Below are 21,597 nucleotides of genomic sequence, written 5' to 3'. Positions count from 1 at the left end.
AGCCTCCTCTACCAGGGTCACCATCATCTCGAAACTCTTTGCAGCCATCCCCCTTCCCACCCTTGACCCAGGAGGAAGCCGGGGGAGGGGGGTGCAGTGGGGCGCACCGTTTGAGGCCACTGGGCAATGGTGACTCCCAATGCTCACAGCACCCTCACTGACTGCCAGAGGCCACACAGACATACACCCAGCTCCCAGCAACGCACCATTGGTTCCCTCTGCCAGGCACAGCTGTCTCCTCCGAGCTGCTCCTCCTCAGCAACGCCCCTCAACCCGCCGTCTGAGCAGCCGGGGAAGTGCTGAGCGCAGCCCGACTGCACGTGTGTGAACGCACACACACAGAAGGACACGGGCAGGGGCACGTTCCCACCCTCGGACCGCAGACAGGAGTCAGGTGTCTCTTCCCTACAAAAAGATACTTCCTCTACTGTATTTACAATATTTCTCAGAGAATACAACATAAGAGGGCGGCAGATAATGGTAACACTAAAACTTCATTTGCAGTTGTTCACACTCTCCAGCAGGCACCGCAACTCAGAAATGCACCCACAGCCTGTGAGTCCTGCAGAACCCACCTGGGATTCTCAGCCTTGTGCTCCTCCACAGGGAAACCATCCAAAACCACAATGCCTCTGTGTGTGTGTGTGTGTGTGTGTGTGTGTGTGTGTGTCTGGAATTCTTCACTGGATGGTTATTTATAATTTTGAGAAATAACCGGACATCCCAGGACAGGCCTGGCGGCAGTGACTCAGATCATGTGGTCTACAGGGCAGTTATAATCCCCAACTACCAAGAAAAGTGGTGAGACAGCCAAGGGTGAAAAGCACCATGGGGGGACTTAATAAAATTCACATGGTGAGAACAAAACGACCAGTGAGAACGGGGCGCGGTTGGGGGGGGGGGCTGGGGGAGGGGCTGAGTTCAGGGAGGAGGCCATAGGGACTTTTCTCTTCCTTCCTTCCTTCTGTTTCCCCCCACTCTCTGCAATCTGCTAAACTTCACGAAACTAAACACAAAAAGCACTCGCCAGCTACATCCCCAGATCATGTTCTGGGCAGCAGCAATGCTTACTGCAAGGCTATTTTCCTCCCCAGGGTGAGGTTACCATGGCGTTTATTTCAAGTGCTCCCTTTGGCATCTGTTCTATAAATGGCTTTGGGTTTGCCCCAAACACACTCATTGGAGACAGAATTCCTAATTCTGTAAAACCCACAAACCCTGAATGCTTCTTCCTGTTGAGCTCCATCTCCTCTGGGGGGCAGATGGACCAGTCCAATCCTCCCGTGTGTGCACTGAGCACTTACTGTGTATTGATTAATGGGAAATGCAACCTTCTGCAGGGGTTGGGGGGGAACTGGCAGATATTGCCTGTCAATGATGGTAGCTAAGGTCCCTCCAGAGATCTGGGCAGGTCTAACCCCTCAGGTCTGTACTTGAGAGCTTATCCAAAACTGAGAGATAAAGTATAGGAACCTCCTGATAATAATTTGGGGTGGGATGAGGTTTATTAGTCTACTTTCTGACGTATATGGAATTTCCTTGATTATAGATCAGAAATAGCAGCTGGGTTGTCTGGCCCTCAGTCAGCACCAGTACCCTTGACTCTGACTTGGATGCCCTGTCATGACCCTTGCAGGAAACCTGGCCAGGCATGGGCATCATGAGCAATGCCACGGCCCCCTGCAAGCTGCCATCATGCCCACGTGGAGGATCAGGGAGCAGCTCTTAGTCACCCTGGGGTGCAGCACACCCAGCCACCTCCTCGACAAGGAAACCCATGAGAGGGGGTTGGACTCCTCCCCGAGAGGCCACAGCTCCCCACCAATGGCAGCAGATGCATTGTGGGCCACCCTCAGTGACAGTCCCCTGAGGACAAACCAGCACACATCAACCCCAGCACTGGCTCATGGGAAAACCTGTCCATTCCATCATCCATCTGGCCGCCAGCCCCCCTGCTGTCTCAGTAAAGGACACTGGAAACCCACGGCCCCCAGCCACACACCAGGGTGTGCCTGGGCCAGACAGGGCAGATCCCACGCCCCTGGGGTCTCCCAGGCATCCCACTGGCACTCCCAGTAAGGAGCAAAGCTGTGTCGGGGCAGGTGCCATATGTGTGGGTCACCTCTACTCGCAGTGGCCAAGACTAGAGCAAAAGAAGGGTACAGTCCCAACCCGCAAAGAAATAAGGGGGCTCCCACACACTAGGGGAGGGCTTCCCTGATAGCTCAGTTGGTAAAGAATCTGCCTGCAGTGCGGTTCGATTCCTGTGTTGGGAAGGTTCCCTGGAGAGGGAATGGCTACCCACTCCAATATTCTGGCCTAGAGAATTCCACAGACTATATAGTCTATGGAGTCACAAAGAGTCAGACACGACTAAGCAACTCTCACTTTCACACACTAGGGGAGGAAGCTGAGCCCAGATATTTTGCCATCCATGGGTCTTGGGGGGACAGGAAGACGTCTCAGAAGGAGAGGTATAGCCAAGGTGCTCAAGACCACCCTGGTGGCATCAGTACCCCCAGCCTGTAAAATGGAACCCAGGCAGCATCATGGGAACTTACAGCGTTAGGCTCCAGGGCCAGCACTAGGTTGGCTGGTGCCCAAAAGGCCAATGCCCTGCATGCTCCCAGTGAGCTATTATTGTGACTACTAGCTCAGGCCCAAGGCCTCGAGGCTTCGGTAAGACCACTCCTCAAGTCCAGGCTTACCCCGCTGGTTTCTCCTGCTGTCCAGAGTCACTGCCCTGAACCTCTAGTACAATCTGTGATCCCATGATCTACATCCCCCAGAGGCTGCTCAAAGGAGCCATCATCTCTGACTGGGTCTACAGAATCCCCTAGGGAAGGGCCCGCGTCTACACAAGGCGGCTCTTGAGCCCGGCGCCCCTCCCAGTGCAAAGGCTTCCTTGAACACTGCCCCCGGCTCTGTCTGTGTAGTGCTCACTCAAAGAGGAAAAGTCAAACCAAAAATAAAATAAATATCTCTCTGCAGTGCCAAAAATACCTCCCCATGGGATGAGGAGGCAGGCAGTGGCTTCCACAGCAGCAACTGTTGCTATGGATACAGAGCTCCTGTTAAGCAGGGGGTGGGGACAGAGATGGGGGAGGGGGCCTTTTGGGGGAGGGGAGTACAGAGATGAGATTGCAGAGAGATGGTGGGGTACAGACAGTGCCAGCAGCAGGCAGGAGAGAAGGCTGGTCAGCTGGAAGGAAGCACCTGGCCAACCCTGGCCCTCATGCCTCCCATCATTGGTAAAGCTGATCTGCAAATACAGACTTTGGGGAGGGAGGTCACTAAACAATAATATTTGTACCAGAATGGAGGGGGGAAAACAGGATCTCCCACAAATGCAAACACTTTTCTGATTTGAGCGCAGTCTAACATATTTCCCCAGAGAGCCTTGATTCCTACTATTCACTGACTCCTTTACCTCCTACGGGCTGAATTTACTCTTGGCCGGTAGGGAGCAGCAGGACAGCCCTCCAGGAGGGAGTCCGAGGGAATGGCCACAGGACAGCTAGCTGTGTCCTCTCCTGCAATCCCTCTCCCTGCCATGGAGACCCCAGCCCTGGGAGGTCCCATCTGGCAGGTAAGGTCCACTCGACTCTCTGGCCACAGGACATACGCAGCTCTGTGACACGTAGAGGGGGTACATGTGCCATCAGCCCAGAGCCAGGCCCCAGGCAGGAGCTTTTAGGATAGACCTCTCAGAGCCCATGGGCTGGCTGCACATGCCTCCCCAGAGAGCAAAGCCACCCCTTCCTGGAGCCACAGGCAGTTCATCACATGCCACAGGTGGGGCCTTCTTTTTTTCTGCCACCCCCAACACTGATGTGAGTCAGCAGACTGCCTGCATGGACAGATCGCAAGAAGGGGCCACAGCCACCCAGTGCCGCTACTGTTCCCACCATCTCACACGCAACTGTCAAGCCCTTGTCCCTGAACCCTGTTTTCATATCACCCCTGCAAGGGCCTGCAACACCCCCTCATGCGCACTGACCAGGTTAAGACTGCCAGTGTGCTTCCTTGGCCGGAGCCCCTTGTCCACAGCACTCACACCAGACACATCTCTCCCCAAGCCCACCGTCACCCAGTCTCACAACTGACACTCAAGCGGTAATACCATCTTTTTAATTCCTCTTTTCCCTCTCTAGATGAAGAAGGAAGGCCCACGTGGGACCTCTTCCATCTACATCCCATCTATCACTGCCCACATGGGGCCATCTGTCCACGCTGCCAAGACCTGAGCCCCCTCCTGGCCTCCACACCTTCCTCCAGCCACACCCAGCTCAGCAGGCCCGGGGGCCCTCACTCCAGCTTCACATCACAAACCAGGTTCAGCAAAGCGTGCTCAAGGCTCCCAACAGTGCCCTGCCCCCCTGCCTGGGCCAGACTGGCTGGCCCTCTTCCCACAGCCCCCAGAAACGGCCTCTCCAGGTCCAGGCAGCGGGGGCTCCCGCCTCGCCCCTGCAGCAGGACTGAGAGTATTCCGAGTGGCCAACAGGAATCCCAGACAAAGGCAGCCCAGGGCAGTGGACGACAGCTCCAGCAAGCACAGCCTTCCTGGGCCTCAGAAGATAAACCAGCCTCCTGGGGCAGCAACCGGGACTCAGAAACATAAGCACACACATTAACACAGGTCCTCGGTGAGCTTTCAAGAAATTGCCATAGCTCTTATCATGACCATTAATAATTATACTCAGAGACAAGGTCCTTTGAAACCCTCGTTAATTCAATCTCCACCAAACTATACCTACCCCCACCCCGCCCACAATATCTCCCCTCCTCCAAAGAGAAAACACAGCAGAAACCCTTCGTTGAAAGGCCATCAGCCATAAACACCCACCTGGAACACCCTCCTCCACCCTCAGGAGCACAGAGGCCCACTAGCAGTTCCTTCCCCACCCAAAGAGAGGGCCTTCCCTGTCTGGTAGGGCTGTGGCCCTGACTCCAAAACCCTGGAGGCCTGCTCCCCCTCTGCAAGGCTGCCTCAAAGGGTTTGTCATTCCCACGGAAGCGTCCACGGGCTAGGGAGGCCTCTACTCTGGCACACAGACCCAAGACAACAGGTCTAAGTGCACACAGAGGCCAGCACAGCCTGACGGGGCATCTTCGCCACACTCACAGCCTACACGAGCAACAGACAGTGGCGGGGAAGCCAGAGTCAGGCGCCGCTGCTGCCACATCCAGGTCACGAGGGAAGGACTATGGGAGCAGGACCACAGGGCAGAGCCATGGGGACAGGGCCACGAGGGGAGGACTAAGGGAGCAGGACCACAAGGGCAGGACCACAGGGGCAGGCATGTGATATACCTGTGACACTCCAGCTAAGCCCACAGGGCCCAACAGTACTGGCCAGCCACTAACCTTTCTGCTATAAGGTCTGGCGCCTATGCCAAATCCTAGTCCCCTGGCTTCTCTGAGCTCCTCCCCAGGACCTGTGGCCAGGGGTTTGTCCCAGGTCACATCTGAAGGGCAAGATCCCACTGTGAGCCTCGGCCTGGCCAGCAGCACTCACAGAGGCCCAGCCAGGCTCCAGGTGGAAAGTTGGCTACACTGCCTCCGTTCTGCCTTGCCAGACTGAGAACACAAAGGGCCTGCCTCAAAAAATGCGTCTATAAACCTCTCCAGGAAGCAGTCAGCAGGGCCAGAACGTTCCAGAGTCACCATCTTGCTCCCCTCCAGGAACAGAGCAGGGCTTTGTTTTTTATCATCGCCGTCATCAAATATTTACAGAGGCTGACGGACATCTCAGGCAGGCCAGCCGTGAGCCAAACACCACGCTTCCCAGGACACGGGGAGCTGCAGGTGAGAAGGCGGGGCGGCGAGAGGGCTGGGGTTTCCTGCCAGGCAGCTGCTCTCTCCAACCGGAACAAGCGTGCCCACCATGGGTCTGGGTCCTTGCTGTCTGGACACAGAGCCCAGGGCAGGCTGCCTCCACGCTGACCCCACTGCAAGTACAGAAGGGCTCTCCATACTCAGGACTCCCAGGAAGTCAAGACCAAGGGCATGAGTGGGCATCTACGAGAGCCCGGGCAAGCAGGCGGCCTCATGCCACTGAGGACAAGGAGAGAGCAGCCCCTGACCGCCACCTCCGCCTCTGCGGCCTCCCTCCAATCCGTTACAGTCCAGACTGGAAACCACCCAAGTCTGTCCACAGACTGACAGACTGAGGACACCTACACAGCAGAAAAGAGACTGGCTGTGATTGGTGCAGCCAGGGCTGAGTCCCAGAGGCATACTGACGTGCATGGGCAGCAGACAAAAGGCTGAACATACACTGTGTGATCTACGTGCAGGAAATGTTAGGGCAGGCAGGCGATCCGTAAGATAGCAGCCGGGCAAGGGGCCCTGGGGCTGGGGTTACGGGGAAACGTCTCCTCTGCCAGGTGGGGCTCACAACACACTGACCTGCTCTGTGGGCTCCAGCAGTTTGATTTCCACGAAAATGAATGAATGCCCCTCCATCATTCAGCATTTTGTTTTCCTTTACTTTCAAATAGTATCGTGTATCCCTTTCTTTTTAAAAACTTTCACCGTTTATTTTCATCTGCTGTTGCTTCATTTTATTTCTGATAGTTTTTTAACATGTTTTACCATTTTCCCTAAACTCACCCTGTCCTCTTCCTCTGAAGTATGCCTAGCTGATTTATTCACTTGCCAGTTTCCTTTTTAACCTTCTTTTCACAAGCAGCAAACGCAGTCACCTGTGCATAACTCCCCTCCAGCTGAGCTGGGCCTGCAGCCACAAACAACCAGACCCCAGCCAGGGCAGACCACCCAAGGGCCATAGAAACCCACACTAGCTCTGTAGGTACCCCAGGGGCACTGTCCACGGGATGTTAACCTCAGACTTGCAAAGACAACTAAGCAAGATGGGCAGAGGCAAGGCAAGCCCTCCTGAGGCTGGGCCCCAAACCCCAGGAGTCAGCATAGGTAGGGAAGGTGGGTCCACTGGCCAAGAATCCCACTCACAGTCAGGGTCACCAATGCCTAGGGACACCCCTGCCATCCCTGGAACCAGCCCCCTCTGAGGGGCTCCAAATCACTCACAGCAGCACACCTGTGCTGACAGAGGAGCCTCAGTGCTCACCATCATCCCACAGGAAAACTAGAACCCACCCGAGACATCAGGAGCCTGCCACCCTCCCCGCACAACACAGCTGCTGCCCCTCTCCGTGAAATGGAAATAACACCCCGCTGATTACCTTCTTCCCACATGGCAGCACCAGGGTCCAGACCACTCAGCACCCACACAAGGTCCACAGTTCAGGGCCCATGTCCTCAACCCAGGGTCCTCACCCAGAAACCTCAAAGGCAGAACCACTCCAACCAGACGCCCCTAAGAAGCTTGCCAAAAGACAGACAGCCACCACTGAGGGCAGCTTTTGTCCCCCTAGGAGCCCAACAGTCCAGGTGACCAAGTCAAGACTTACACTGGCAGGGGTGGGGGGAACACGACCAACCATCCCCCAGCAAACGTTAGAGCAGATCACTCTCATATGTCACAGGTCCAGTGCACAGCCAGGGAGAGGCGGGGTGCTACCTGTGTCCCCAGGGCCCGAGACAATGCAGACATTTAGACTGTTCCACAGGGTCCCCTAGAACCAGCTCACCCTGCCTGCGGCTGTGGCCATCAAGACCTAGACCTTTGGGAATCTGCTTCCAACTGGAAACACAGGAGGGTCCCAAAGACCTGAGAGGATGGGGGGTGTGGGAGGCTTTCAACAGTGGCAGAGGACCCTCGCATTGCTGCTAACCAAATGACCCTGCAGTCCCCTTAAGTCAATTCTATTGCCACAAAACACTTCAGGATGATAGAGTATTTCTAAAATGCAAGGACACATGGGCCCTCACCACACCCAGGAATATACCTGGGGACTACACCACTGCCCTCCCTGTCCCCGGTCCTTGCTCCTTCACCCTTCAGGCTTACAACACTTCTTCCAAAAAAGCCGAATTTATTCTCCCACTTGAAACTTTTAATTAAAGAGAAGAAATGCCTCAGAACCTGTTGGGGCAGGTGTCAGGGGATTGCTGATCTTCCTGGCTTGAGACACAGCCCAACAGCCAGCTCCTTGTGGGGTGCCCCAGAGACCGCAGCAGCACCAGGGCAGAGACGCTGCATCCCCCACGGTGCAGGGGCAGGCACCCTGGCAGGTCTGGCCCCAATCTGGAGATGAGAGGGGCATGCCAAACCCTGGGCCCAGCTGTGCGCAGGGCAGGGGGTGAGCCCACCCTGAACTTACCCCTGAGGGAAGAGGGAGGCTGCCAGACCCACTCATCCCTGTGGTGGGCTCTCACCAAAACTTACGGAGGTAGAAACTGCAGGCATGCAGTGTCTCACCATGACCACACACATCAGTACAAACGCTACAATTATGACTTTGCAAAATACCCAAGAAGATAAAAAGAGAGACAAAAAGGGCACGTACCAAAATGAAAACTGCTATGTCAGAGGAAAGACATTTGAGGCAGTTTTTCCTTTTTTAGGTTTCAGCACGGTCATGTCCATCACCCTCCCAGAAATTAGGTAGCGGGAAATGTTCCCCTAAAAGCTCACAGTGGCCTCCCCAGCCACTGTCCACAACCCCCTCCATCCTCACAAGCCCGACACGCTGGAGGGGCCCAGTGCCAGCACGCTGTGGGGGAGGACCGTTCTAGATGACAACTAGCATAGCAACCAGATGCAGTGCCTGACTCTTGGCTGTATCCCGGATCCAAACAGGAAAACTATGAGGAAGGCACAGTCCACATCAGACGTGTGGCTGACAGCATCCGAGTTAGACCTGAGTGGGACACTGAGCTGTGGTTTTGCAGGAAAATATCCTCACTCCTATAGGAGACACGTGCTGAAGTGTTCAGGGCAAGCTGTATATGGGCCAAAATTAAACACGTGCAGAGGTACAGAGACAAAGCTAACATGCCAAAATGTTAACAGCTGATAACTTCAACTCTTCTGTCCAAGGTTTTCAAAATAAAACGTTTGTGGGGAAATGTAAAGCTCAGAGAAAAAGGAAAGAGGGCACGTAGAGAGCTCCCAGGTCACAGGATCCCAGCCACAGACTCTTGGAAGTGAGAGGTGGGAGGAGTATGGCATAGCAGCCCCTGGAGGCACCTAAAAGAAGTAGAGTATGTGGGCTGTTCTGTCCAGAAGACAGGCCCAGGTGGAGGAGGGCCTCATCAAACATGAGCACCAGTCAGATCCTGGGAGGATAAGGTAACCAAGACACACACAGGAAGGCACCCCTCTGCACTTGCCCACTGCCTGCCACACCTTTCTACCAACAAAACCCACTGTGCCCCACCCTAGGAAACAAATCACAACCCATCTACACCATCAAGCCTTTCCCAGATGCCCTCACAACTAAGGGAGACCACACTATCTCACTGTAAACCAGAAAAACCAAAGAAGCTTACTGGCAAATATTTCCCTTTATGGATTAAAATATGGACATCTTACCTAACTGCCACCTAACCACCTACTTGCTTCCTGTCTTCAAATATGGTTGTGATACCTGGAACCATGGCAGCTTTTCTGCCACCATGAGACAATGAGACAGGGGACAAATTAAACAAGGCTGAGGAAAGTACCCTATTGACACCATTGAGTCTCTAAAGTCCTGGACTGGCCATCCCCAGATTTCAGATTCAGGGAATTATCAAAGGTCTGCCCTGCTTAGCCACACTTGGCTTACAGCTAAGACTTTTCCCAGTTTATCCACTTCTGAGAAAGCACAGAGAGAGTCAGGAAAGCAGGAGGCCTGGGAGTTGGGGGTGGACCTCAGAAGGAGGACAGGTCCTTCCAGGGTAGCTTCTGGCCTGAGACAGGTAGAAACTCTCAAGGGCAAGGCCAGCTTTCCATGTTTAGATCCAAGTGCTGCCAACAGCACCAGCAGTGAGTGAGATGGGAACTCCCATGGTGTTTGAAAGGAAGCCAAGACATGCCACGGGAACATACGTACCTCGACCAACAGTCAGCCAACAGGATGCCCCCCAAAGTCCATCCTGGTCCCACAAGATGTTCAAAGAGCTAAAGAAAAGGTGGAAGGGATGCAAGGCCTCCCATGCCCCATTGAGAGCCTCACAACACAGTGAGTATTTTAAAGGCCCTGAGAAGTCCCACAATAGCAATTCATGCTTGACCCAGCATTCCCCATGCCTATTTAGTCATACCTCCCTTTCCACAGCAACCCTCTGAACACACGTGCTGTGCTATACTGAGCTGCTCGGTCGTGTCTTACTCTTTGCAACCCCATGGACTGTAACCTGCCAGACTCCTCTATCCAAGAATACTGGAGTGAGTTGCCACACCCTCCTCCAGGGGATCTTCCCAACCCAGGGATCAAACCCAGGTCTCCCGCATTGCAGGCGGATTTTTTATCATCTGAGCCACCAGGGAATGCCAAGAATACTGAAGAGTGTAGCTATCCCTTCTCCAGAGGATTTTCCCAACCCAAGAATTGAAGCAGGGTCTCCTGCATTGCAGGTGGATTCTTTACCAGCTGAGCTACCAGGGAAGCCCCTGAACACACATGGAAAATGACAATCCAGGGGAGAGGCCTGAGGTATGCCACCAGCTGCTGCCCCTCAGTGTGAGCTTAGAGTGCCACCTCCCCTGAGTCTCCTTCTCATCAGTGGAAACAGAGTCCCAAGACCTCTCAAAGGTTCCAAGGACCTAATAAACTCACATACGGGTCTACACATCCATTTCAAGTTCTCCCCACACCACAGCTTCCTCCCTACCCTTGTGCCCACATCCTGCTCATGGCCAGCCGATAGTCAGGCCTGAACCTCACTGCCAAGGAGCACCCCGCCCCGCACCTGCCAAAGCCAAGTGAGGACAGCTCTGTGCAAACCACCAGAATAGGGGGGCACCAGGCCTCATCTGGCACCCCTCTTTCCTCCACAGCCTCCTCTGCCCGTGTGCCTGGGCAGGGTTCATGCCATGCCATCTTTAATTCCTGAAGCTACCAAAGAGACCCCAGTCCTGAGCACTGGGGGAATATCCCAGCTCAGGAGCTGGCCATCCCTGGTCCCTAGGGAGGTGGGGCATGAGGGGGTCCACTGTCTAGACCCTCCTGACTTGTGCACAAGGCATAAAGACCACTCCAGGAGCACAGAAGCTCCCAGAAGCAGATGCTTAGGGAGCCCACAATTCAAGACCACCTTGCCATGGTTAGGGACACTCTGCCCAGGCTGCAGCCTGCTCCCCACCTTCAGAGCACAGCTGAGCAGGGCTTTCTGGAAAACCCCTCCAAGAGGACCAGAACAGGAAGCACAAAGACAGGAATGGACCCTAAACCACAGACTCTCCTTGCAAACCAATACATAGGATTAACAAACACTCAGAAACATAAAGATAAACTTCAAAAGCAATGACACCTAGAGACTATAATGGTATTTATAAAAGCCATATATGGAGAAACAAGAACTTGAAGGTAATATGCAAAAATAATAAGTAATTATAATCACTTAATTATGAGTTTTTTCATTTCTGCAAACTTCTTTAATGTAGCTGTTACACTGCTTTGTTTTGTTTTTAATTAATAAACTATTTTTTTAAGACGTTCTCACCTTATAGAAAGACTGAGCAGAAAACAGAGTTCCCCTATATGCCCTCATACCTGCACAGTATTGTCTATCATTAACACCTTGCTTTGGTGTGGTACTTTGTTATAAGTGATGTGTCAATATTGATAAATTATTATTAACTAAAGTCCATATTTTATATTTCAGTTCTCTCTTGGTGTTGCACGTTCTCTGGGTCTGCACAAATTTATGACATGTATCCATCATTATGGGCTTCCCTGATGGCTCAGGCAGTAAAGAATCTGCCTGCAACACAGGAGACCTCCATAAAGCTTTGCCTTATCCAAAAAGCCATGTAATTGGAATTATATAGTATGCAGACTTTTCAAATTGACATCTTTCACTTACTAATATGCATTTAAGATTCATCCATATCGATTTGAGAGAATAGCATTGAAACAGGTATATTAGCATATGTGAAATAGATCACCAGGCCAAGTTTGATGTATGAAGCAGGACACTCAAAGCTGGTGCACTGGGACAACCCAGAGGGGTGGGATTGGGAGGGAGGTGGAAGGGGGTTCAGGATGGAGGACACATGTACACCGGTGGCTGATTCATGTCAATGTATGGCAAAAACCATCACAATGTTGTAAAGTAATTAGCCTCCAATTAAAATAAATAAGTTAAAAAAGAGATTCCCCCATATCTTTACATTGTTTGATAGTTCCTTTCTTTTTAGCACTGAATAATATTCCACTATCTGGGTGTACTATAATTTATCTGTTCAACTACTGAAAGCTATCCTGGTTGCTTCCAAGTTTTGGCAATTCTGAACAAAGCTGCTACAAACATCTGCATGCTGGTTTTTATGCAGACGTAAGTTTTCAACTTATCTGGGTAAATATGAAGGAGCATGGTTGCTGAATCGTATGGTAAGAGTATATGGCAGTACTCTTTTGCATTCCCACCAGCAATAAATGAGCGTTCCACCTGCTCCACATCCTTGTTAGCATTTGCCGTGCATGCGTGTGCTAAGACACTTAAGTCTACAGACTGTAACCCACCAGGCTCCTCTGTCCATGGGATTCTCCAGGCAAGAATACTGGAGTGGGCTGCCATGCCCTCCTCCAGGCGATCTTCTCAACCCAGGGATCGAACCCGTTTCTTGCATCTCCTGCACTGGAAGGCAGGTTCTTTACCACTACTGCCACTCAGTGATGCCAGTGTTCCTGATGCCAGTGTTCCGGATTTTGGCCTAATAGTTGTTTACTGGTATCTCGTTTTAATTTGCATTTCCCCCAGTGAAATATGATGTATCTGTTCAATGGTTAGTATACCTCCTTTGATGAGATGTTTGTTAAGGTCTTTATCCTACTTTTTCCTCCAGGAGCTTCCCTCTGTTCTAGAAGCCAAGGTCAGAAACAAGGAGAAGACGGTGGGTCTGTGTTCACCTTCCCTGACTCATAAAAAAACACAGTTGACCCATTTTTTAATCTGGTTGTCTGATTTCTTATTGTTAAGTCTTAAGAGTTAAGAGACCCAGTATTCTGGGGCTTCCCTGGTGGCTGAGATGGTGAAGAATCTGCCTGCAATGCAAGACTCCCTGGTTCCGGGTAACAGCCCTTTATCAGATATGCATTTGGCAAAGATTTCCTCCTAGTCTGCATTTTGTTTTCTCATTCACTTATAGGCCTTTGCAGAGCAGAAGTTTTTCATTTTAATGAAGTTGAACTTAAAAAGTTTTTCCTTCACAGATCATATCTTTGGTGCTGTATCTAAAAAGTAATTGTCAAACTCAGTGTCACCTGTTTTCTTCTATGTGATCCTCCAGGAGATTTATAGTTCTGTGTTTTAGATTTAAGTCTATGAGCCATTGTGAGTGAACTTTTTTGAAAGGTATAGAGTCTGAGTACAGATTCCTTTTTTTGCATGTGGATGTCCAGCTGTTCCAGCACTGTTTGTTTAAACGACCCATTTTTCTCCATTGTGTTGCCTTTGCTCCTTTGTCAAAGGTCAGGTCATATATTTATTTGCATTTCTTTCTGGGCTCTCTATTCTGTTTCAATGATCTATTTCTCTATACCACACTGCCTCTTTTATTCAATTCTTTTTTAAAAACTTTAACATTTACTTAGAGAATGCTGACATAAATTGAAGGCAGTGATCAAGTATTCCAGAAAATCTTAGAATTTAAGTCAGGAGCAGATCTGGATTTGAAAACTATTTGAAGGATGAAAACCCACAGCTGACTCAGGCTGCCAACCTCAGACAGACTGGGCTTCGGCATCCTCACCAAGGGAGCCTCTCCACCCAAAACACAGCTCCTGCATTGTCTGTGCCCAGAAGCAGATCCTAATCTGCTCCTGGGACAGTGCAGCTGCTTCGTTCACACCCTTTCCTTATCTGCAGCTCAGATGATAAGGCGGCAGCAGCCAGGTGTTCAGGCAGAGGCACAGGCCCTCCAGCCTCGGGCAGGCCTCCCTGCTCCTCCAGATACAGCTTGCTCTCCACCTCAAGCTCAGCTTCTTAAAACTGTTTAGACCAACACGCGTGGGTCCAAAGGTAACTCAGATGGCAAAGCATCTGCCTACAATGCGGGAGACCTGGGTTCGAACCCTGGGTCGGGAAGATCCCCTGGAGAAGGAAATGGCAACCCACTCCAGTATTCTTGCCTGGAAAATCCCATGGACCGAGGAGCCTGGTAGGCTACAGTCCATGAGGTTGCAAAGAGTCAGACACGACTGAGGGACTTCACATGGGGTGAGAAGAGTGCCTGCTCTAATTCAGTGCTGACTGTACTTCTCCACACTCCCCATAACCCTGTGAGGGTTGGCTAGCACTATCTTCATTGTACAAAGAGGCAGGTGCCCTCTCTATGGCCTCTCTGCTGGGAAGCTGTGGGGCTGGGACCCAAATGCAGCAGGGTACCTTGCTCCCAGAGTGGGTTCACACAGTGTGCCCTGCCTTCCTACCACCTCAGGCAGATGCCAGCACCAATCTCACTGTTCAGCCAAGGCAGACCACAAAGGAGATCCAAGCCCATGGCCCAAACTCCTGCAGGACTGGGTCAAGTTCTCCTGCTTCAAAGTGGTGACCTGGAGCTCTGTGGTGTCACCTCCGGCATCATCCAGCTCCAACCCAAGCCAACAACCCCAAGAGATGCCTACAGCCAGGCAGAGGGCTAGTAGAGTCAGCCATTCTGAAAGGTGAGTGGCAGGCACCCAACAAGGCCAGCCAGCCCAGGGCCACAGGACAGTCTCTCCACAGACTCACTCTCTTGCCTCCTGCATTCTTCTCGCAAACACCCCCTCCTCCGAGAGAACTTGGCTCTCCCATCAAGATGCTCCTGTTCACTGTAGTATCCCAGGGCTGGAACCGGCTCATGTGCTCAAAAAAACGCCAGCTGAACCAATAAACCACACCACCCTGCATTGCTGAGCCCAGACACAAGACCCAGCATTGGGAACCTTTTTGAACATCCACTCTCTACCCTCCTCTCAGCAATTCTTTCTCTTGCCACCATCCTATTCCAGCTAACGTAACAGTCCACCAGCAAAGCTTCACCCACCTCAGACTTACACCCCAGCTACCACCTGAAATGGCACAGGGGGCGGAGAAATGCCCACTACCCCTCCACTCAAGTTAGACAGTCTGAGGATCCTCCCTCTGGGCTCCAAGTCACTGGGCAATTCAGGCCTGAAACGCTCAGCCTGGTATATGCCAGAGCCCTGAGAACACCTTGGGACACACATACTTAGCCAGAGAAGCAGCTTCTTCCAACGGGGAATGAGCCACAATGCCCAATGTGCCCACAGTGGTGACCCACAGTTCAGGCTGCTTGTCCATCACTGCTGACCACACTCTGACCACACCCCCAACAAAGCCTGGGGACAGGGGAGGTCCCTCTGGGTTCTGGACATGGACACTTCAGCACTGGTGGGCCCCTCCCCAGTGCATTCCACAGGCTTCTCAGGCAACTGGCACCCACCTTTCTCACCAACCAGACCAGAACTGTGGTCAAGGTGGCACATGGAACGTCATTTGAGAAAGCAAATTCAGTGCCAACACCCAGCTGCTTTCAAATTACACCTCTCGCAACAAAACTAAGCTCTTAAAAGATTTCTTTTTTAATAAAAATAAAAAAGTACAGTGACTGCCAATCAAATTGAGCTGAGCCCTTTCTAAGCACCCCTGGTGGCTCAGACAGTAAAGAATCCGCCTGCAATTAAGGAGACCTGGGTTCAATCCCTGGCCTGGGAAGATCACTTGGAGAAGGGCATGGCTTCCCAGTATTTTTGCCTGGAGAACCCCCATGGACAGAGGAGCCTTACAGTCCATGGGGTCACAAGGTGTCAGACACAACTGAGGGACTAAGCACAGCACCCAAGCATCCTACTACAGCAAGCAAGCACCATCTCCTCTGCACATCCCCTTGACTCCCCATGTCAGCCGGATCCGGCTGCTTGTGACTCCTCTGAAAGCAGATGAGGCAGCGCCTGAGTCTGCTTTGGAGGCCACAGGAAACACCTCTCAATCCCAGGCCTGAGGTTGCCCAGCACAGCAGGACACGTGCCTGGTCTGTCCATGAAAGATGACAGTATGCTTGTATGATCAGAGTATGAGTTCAGCACCCAGTACAGCCATGGGAGAGGTTCCAGGCCACACCAACGGCAGGAAGACCTGGTCACCCTTTGAGGACAGTAAGGGGACCAGCATGCTCAAATGGCTGCACCCGACAGACCCCAGAAGCATTATCCACATCCAGGGCACGGAGAGGCGAATGGGACAGAGGTCTGGCTGGAGTGGGTGGGTTGGGAACACGAGTCCTCCATGGCCACAGGAAGGAGATGGCATAGGTCCTGCGGTCCTCACGACTCCCAGGCCTGGAGTCCAGGCCATCACCAGCCCATGGGGGTGAAGTCACCTCTGGGCAGTACCAACCAGCAGGACAGCTTCATGATGACACCTGAGGGACCCAGGCACCCGTCCCTGGCTGATGGGGACTCAGGCCCTATGGCCCTCAAAGCCCCTTCAAGTACTCCAGAAAGGTCAAGAGCTGACACCTCCATGAGGCAAAATGTCTCCCGCACTGGCGCAGGCCAGGAACAAGAGCAGGAAACATGAGCGCCAGGTGGAATCCCCCGGAGGCAGTGCCCAGCCCTGTAACAGCAGCTTTCTGTGGGGAGGAGGAAGCACACGGCACCTGAGACCTGTCTCCCTGGATGCAGGGGCCTGCTGACGGGAGGGGCAGTACTGACCAAGGGGGCTGAACACCAAGGTTCCTTCCAAGTTCTCGAGAAAGAGGCTTAAGCAGGTGGTCCAAAGGCCATCTCCCACGAGGCTTCTGGACACTGGCCGGGATCTGGGGTGGCTGCATTTTCTCTGCTCCAAGGCCCCGCCCATGGCTCGGCGGCATCAGCAGGTGAAACAGGGTGCCTGGGTCACTTGGGACCATGTCAGTGATCCACATCTATCCTTCCACGGCAACCCAGAGTCAACCAGAAGCCCCAGCTATCCCATGCACTGTCTGATAGGATGGGGTCTGAGAGGGGCCAGAGCTGGCCACACAGACGTGGGAAACGTGAGTTAAAGCCAGTGGTTCTAGGTCCCTGTTGCTACTGTAACGTGTCCTGGTGCCAGAAATACACGTTCACTGAAAATAAAACAGAAGGGGAGGTAATACTTTAAAATGGCTCCCCCTCAAAATCTGTATCAGTTCTGAATGTCTGGAGAATTCAGGAGGTAAAAACACATCGTTGCGCTTCACTGTGACGTGAACACATATTGCTCTTTCCGCAAAGCTCTTTCAAAACTAAATTCTAGAAGGAAACTGGAAGTCATGGGAATCTTACATCCTCCAAGCCAGACTTATTAGGTCCAAAAATGCAGCCTTTCCTTCCCTTGGTAGGGAACCCTGGAAAAATCGAATAGGTGACACTGTCTCAGTTCTGGGGGAGGCAGGCAGGTGCCAACATCTCCCACGACCCCAAGGTTGAGAGGAGGAAGCAGACTTTTGAGGGTTGATTTCCAGGGCATTCCAAAGCTGCCTGCTGAGGAGCCTGTGGGGACTGGGGAAGGGAAGGCTGGAGAGCAGGAGGAATCCTGCAAAGCACCGCGAACTGAAGGCAATGCTCCTGGCAACCCACCCTCCCCGGAGCCCTGATGCCGGGGAATTCTGGGTGCTGGGTGGAAGATGAACGTCTCCACCCTGTGCACTCGGAAACCCCTTCCCCACACACAAAGCCAGCAGGTCACTTGTCACCCTCCCCGGTGCTTGGTGATCTAAGAGGACTGACTCGGCACCTTGCCCTCCACCCTTCTCTCCTCTCCTAAGGACGGCTGGTGGCCTCTTCCCACAACGCTGCCATCCCTTCTATCATCTGGATCCTCACAGGTGACCTTGGTGGGCGCTCAACAACCAAATGAAACAGCCGCCTCCTGTTTAGTAAAGGGGAGAGTACACACAGCAGACGCCTGGCTGCTGCCCTAAGCTGGGTCCCAGCCCCATTTGGTGTAAAAGCCTCTCAGACCCACCCAGCAGAAAGCAGCTGAACCCAAATGCTGCACCATCAGCCCTCTTTTTAGCGGAGATACAGGAACAGTTTTCTGGCTGGCATGGGGCCCCCAGTAATTACTGTAGAAGAAGCAAAACCAGACAGAGTAGAAGCCAAATCTCCCACCTTCCCACTCCCACCAAGAGGAGAGGAGGAAAGGCCCCCTGGATAGCTACACTCTGGTGCCGCTCTGCTCAGGGACCCAGAGGCAGAACAGCTTGCCTTGCCTTAAAGGGAATGGGAATTAACAACCTCCTCCAAGGGTCACATGAGCCTGCAGCGCCTCAACGAGATCAGCTGGGCTTTGCTGCTGAGGTCTAACTCAGCTCCTGCCTGCTGCAGCACCCCTCTCCTGTCCTCTACCCTGAAGAGGCATTCCGTGGCAGAGCACCAGTGGGTGCCTGGAGCACCACACGAGGCCACTTGGCAAGCGTAAGAAGGGAGGGAGGGAGGGAAGGCACATGACCACATTCTAGAATCAGGAGTCCTTTTTCCTCTCCCATCTTCCCTTTCCGGGTCCCCTCTCTCCTGTGTGTTCACACACAGCAGTGATGCCCAGCCCACGACGGTGCCATCCCGGCACACCATCCCGAGGGCCCCAGATCACAGACCACTGAGGCCAGCCCTCAGCAGGGCCCAGAACCTGCAGCCATGAGGGATAGGGTCTCAACAGACCACCATTGGCTTCACCATGAAAAATCTGTATTTCTACAGAAGAACCAAGGAGCTGTGGGGAAGGGTAGGCTCCAGAGCTCTTTGTGTCAGGAGAAAGGCTGAAGACAGGTGGACACTGGACACATTAGCCAGCTCCACATATACATATACACACGCACACACACACACACACACACACAGGCCACCCTGCAGGGGCCCAGAGGACAAAGCAACCAAATCCCATTTCTGAGCCAAAAAGGAAAGCTGCCTGCAGTGTGGCAGGCAGCCTGCGTCAGGACTGGCAGGCCCAGCTATTATAACTTTACAGGGTGCTGAGGTAGGCTTACACCCGCACGGCCAGCTCTCGCATAGGCCAGCCCAGTGCCTGACAGCTGTTCCCCCAAACAAGGGAGGGCCCATAAACACCCACTGTGACAGGCGCTGCCCCAGCTTCCAGGACTGGCCCAGGGCAGCTTGAGTTACCATTTATATAATCTTCTAGGGCTGGCGCTGACACAGCCAACAGGAGGGCAAGGTTATGAAAAATGCATGTCCAGAGCTTTTATATCCACAAAAACCAAACAAAACAAACAAAACCCCACCTGCATTTTGCATGACTTGACTTTAGGACTTCTCACACATCCACATCGTGAACTAACTAGTGACAACACCTCCAAGTTTTGTCCCCCAGGCCTCACTGTAGACAGACTCCAGGTCAAAGGAAGCCCCTCAGATATCCCCAACTAGGGCCTCTACACTCTGCAAGATACAGGAAGCTGTTCATTTATGAGCAGCTGAGAGTCCCCCAAACCACCCTGTGACCACTTGGACACAGGGCTCTGAAGCCCCCACACCCACTGTCTGTGTCAGTACAGCCCAGAAGAGCAGCACTAACACACACTGGAAGACACACCCTCCAAGTGCCCACTCTTCATCATGGGCTCACATCGTGCCACAGTCACACACCGCACACTGGGAGGTCCGACCTCCATCACCCAAACCTTCACCACACAGACCGCCAGCACAACCAACCACCCACACAGAGAGTGACAGACAGACGGCCGCCGCCAGGGTTGGCTTAAGCCAGGCATGGCGCCATGCCGGAACTGCACTCACCCACCACCCACCTGCGGCCGGCGCATCCCTCACCTGCAGCTCGCACCAGGCTACCTCCACCCAGGTCTCCGTATCCAGCCCCTTATAGACAGTCTTGAAAGAGCCGCGGCCAAGCTCAATGTCAAACTTGAGGAACCGGCCATCCAGGGAGGTGGCCACAGCCTTCAGGTCGTCCTCGTCGTCTTCCTCCTCCTCGGGCTCCTCCCGGCGTGCGCGCCCGAGCTCCGGCCTGGCCTCGGGAGCCCCCGTGTCCTCCTTCCTCGTGACCGCTGTCTCCTCACGGGGACCGCCGTCGGGGGCGGGCACGGGAGCGGGCGCGGGGTCCGGGCCGGGTTCCTGCGCTCCCGCCGGCTCCAGGCCGGGGTCGGCAAGGTTGCTCGGCGGCGCAGCAGGCGCGGCGGGCGCCGGGGCGGCCGGGCGACCTCGGGCGCGCTCGGCGATGAGGCGGCGCGTCTTGCATAGCAGCAGCACCCTGCGCTGCAGCGGCTGCGGGGGCTGCGCGCCCGGCGCCTCGGCAGCCTCCAGGCCCGGCGGCTCCTCCTGATCAGACTCCACCACGCTGCGCCGCAGGAAGCGCTGGGGCCCCGGCCGCGCCGCCCGCACCCGCGGCACTGCCGCGGGCTCCGCCATGCCCGCGGGCCCCGCACCGCGCCCGGCCTCCATCAGTGCGCCCGGGGCGTTTCGGCGGCCGCCATCGTCGTCCATCTCTGCGGGCAAGGACACACAGGGCCGTGTGAGTGCTGGCCTCGCCGCACCTGCCCGGGCCGCGGGATGAAACAGCACCGCCCCGGAGTCCGCACCCTGCCCTCCCTGGCCGCGGAGGGAGACCGGCCGAGCTGCCCGTGGGGAGTGGCTGCAGACCCGACCCGACCGCCGGGTTGGGTGGGAGGGGGCCGTGCCCTGCTCAGGCCTGGGCCGCGGAGGAGCCCTGCAGGGCTGTCTCACGGGGGACCGGGGAAGGGTGCAGAGGGGACCAGGAGGCCGAGGAGAGCACACCTGTGCCCTGCCCAACCGCGGGGAAAGGGGCCTATTGGGATGTCCCTGGGAGGTGGAGATGGTGAAGACCGGACCGGGAGGCCGGGGCCGGGGGAGTGGGGGGCGCCGTGCCCTGCTCAACCCTGGGCCGTGGAGGGGTGAAGGAGATTGGGGAAGAAGGAGGTACTGGCCAGGCGGCGGCTCCACAAAGGACGCGGCCCGGGGCGCAGGAGGGGCGCGCGGGGAGGGGGCTGCGGCGACGCGGCGCGCACACAAAGGCAGCGGGCGGGGGGCTCTGCACTCACAGGGCGAACGGGCGCCGTCCATGCCCGCGGCCCGGTAGCAGGGTCGAGCGAGGCCGCTCTCAGGGCCGTGATCCGCACTCGGTCTGGGTAGCTTTCAGGGCCCGGGTCCGCGCTCCAGGCCCGGGTCACCCTCGGCACCAGGGCGCGACGCTACTCCCTCTGGCCGGCCGGCGCCGGGGCCGCGCTCCCGCGTGCTGCTCCGGCTCCGCGCGGCTGCGCTCCGGCACGGGATCCGACCCGGCGCGCGAGGAGGGCGGGGCATTCGGCTGCCCGCCCCCGGCCGGCGCGGCGGGGCGGGGCCTGGCACGCCCACCTGTCCTCGGGCGCGCGCGGCCACCTGCAGGCCAGCCCCCGGGGCCGCGCAGGCCCGCTGCAGCCCTCTTGTTCCCCCTCCAGGGGGCACTGCTGGCCTCTGAGGATCTTAGGAATGCCCCACCGGACTGCTAGCCGCGAGTGGT

The 21,597-nt window shown here is 54.7% G+C and overlaps 1 protein-coding gene across 1 annotated transcript in view; it reads right to left on the bottom strand.

The window, feature by feature from the left end:
- Window positions 1-20,564, bottom strand: part of WNK2 (WNK lysine deficient protein kinase 2) — a 146,848-nt gene extending 126,284 nt beyond the window's left edge. The window contains exon 1 of the mRNA XM_068974352.1: window positions 19,893-20,564. Within this exon, the coding sequence (XP_068830453.1) occupies window positions 19,893-20,564 (672 nt within the window). The remainder of the gene's footprint in view (window positions 1-19,892) is intronic.
- Window positions 20,565-21,597: the final 1,033 nt, after the last annotated feature.

The sequence above is a fragment of the Capricornis sumatraensis genome, chromosome 6 (genome assembly GCF_032405125.1).
Source record: "Capricornis sumatraensis isolate serow.1 chromosome 6, serow.2, whole genome shotgun sequence".
NCBI classification, from domain to species: Eukaryota; Metazoa; Chordata; class Mammalia; order Artiodactyla; family Bovidae; genus Capricornis; species Capricornis sumatraensis.
This window is presented reverse-complemented; position numbering and strand designations above follow the sequence as displayed.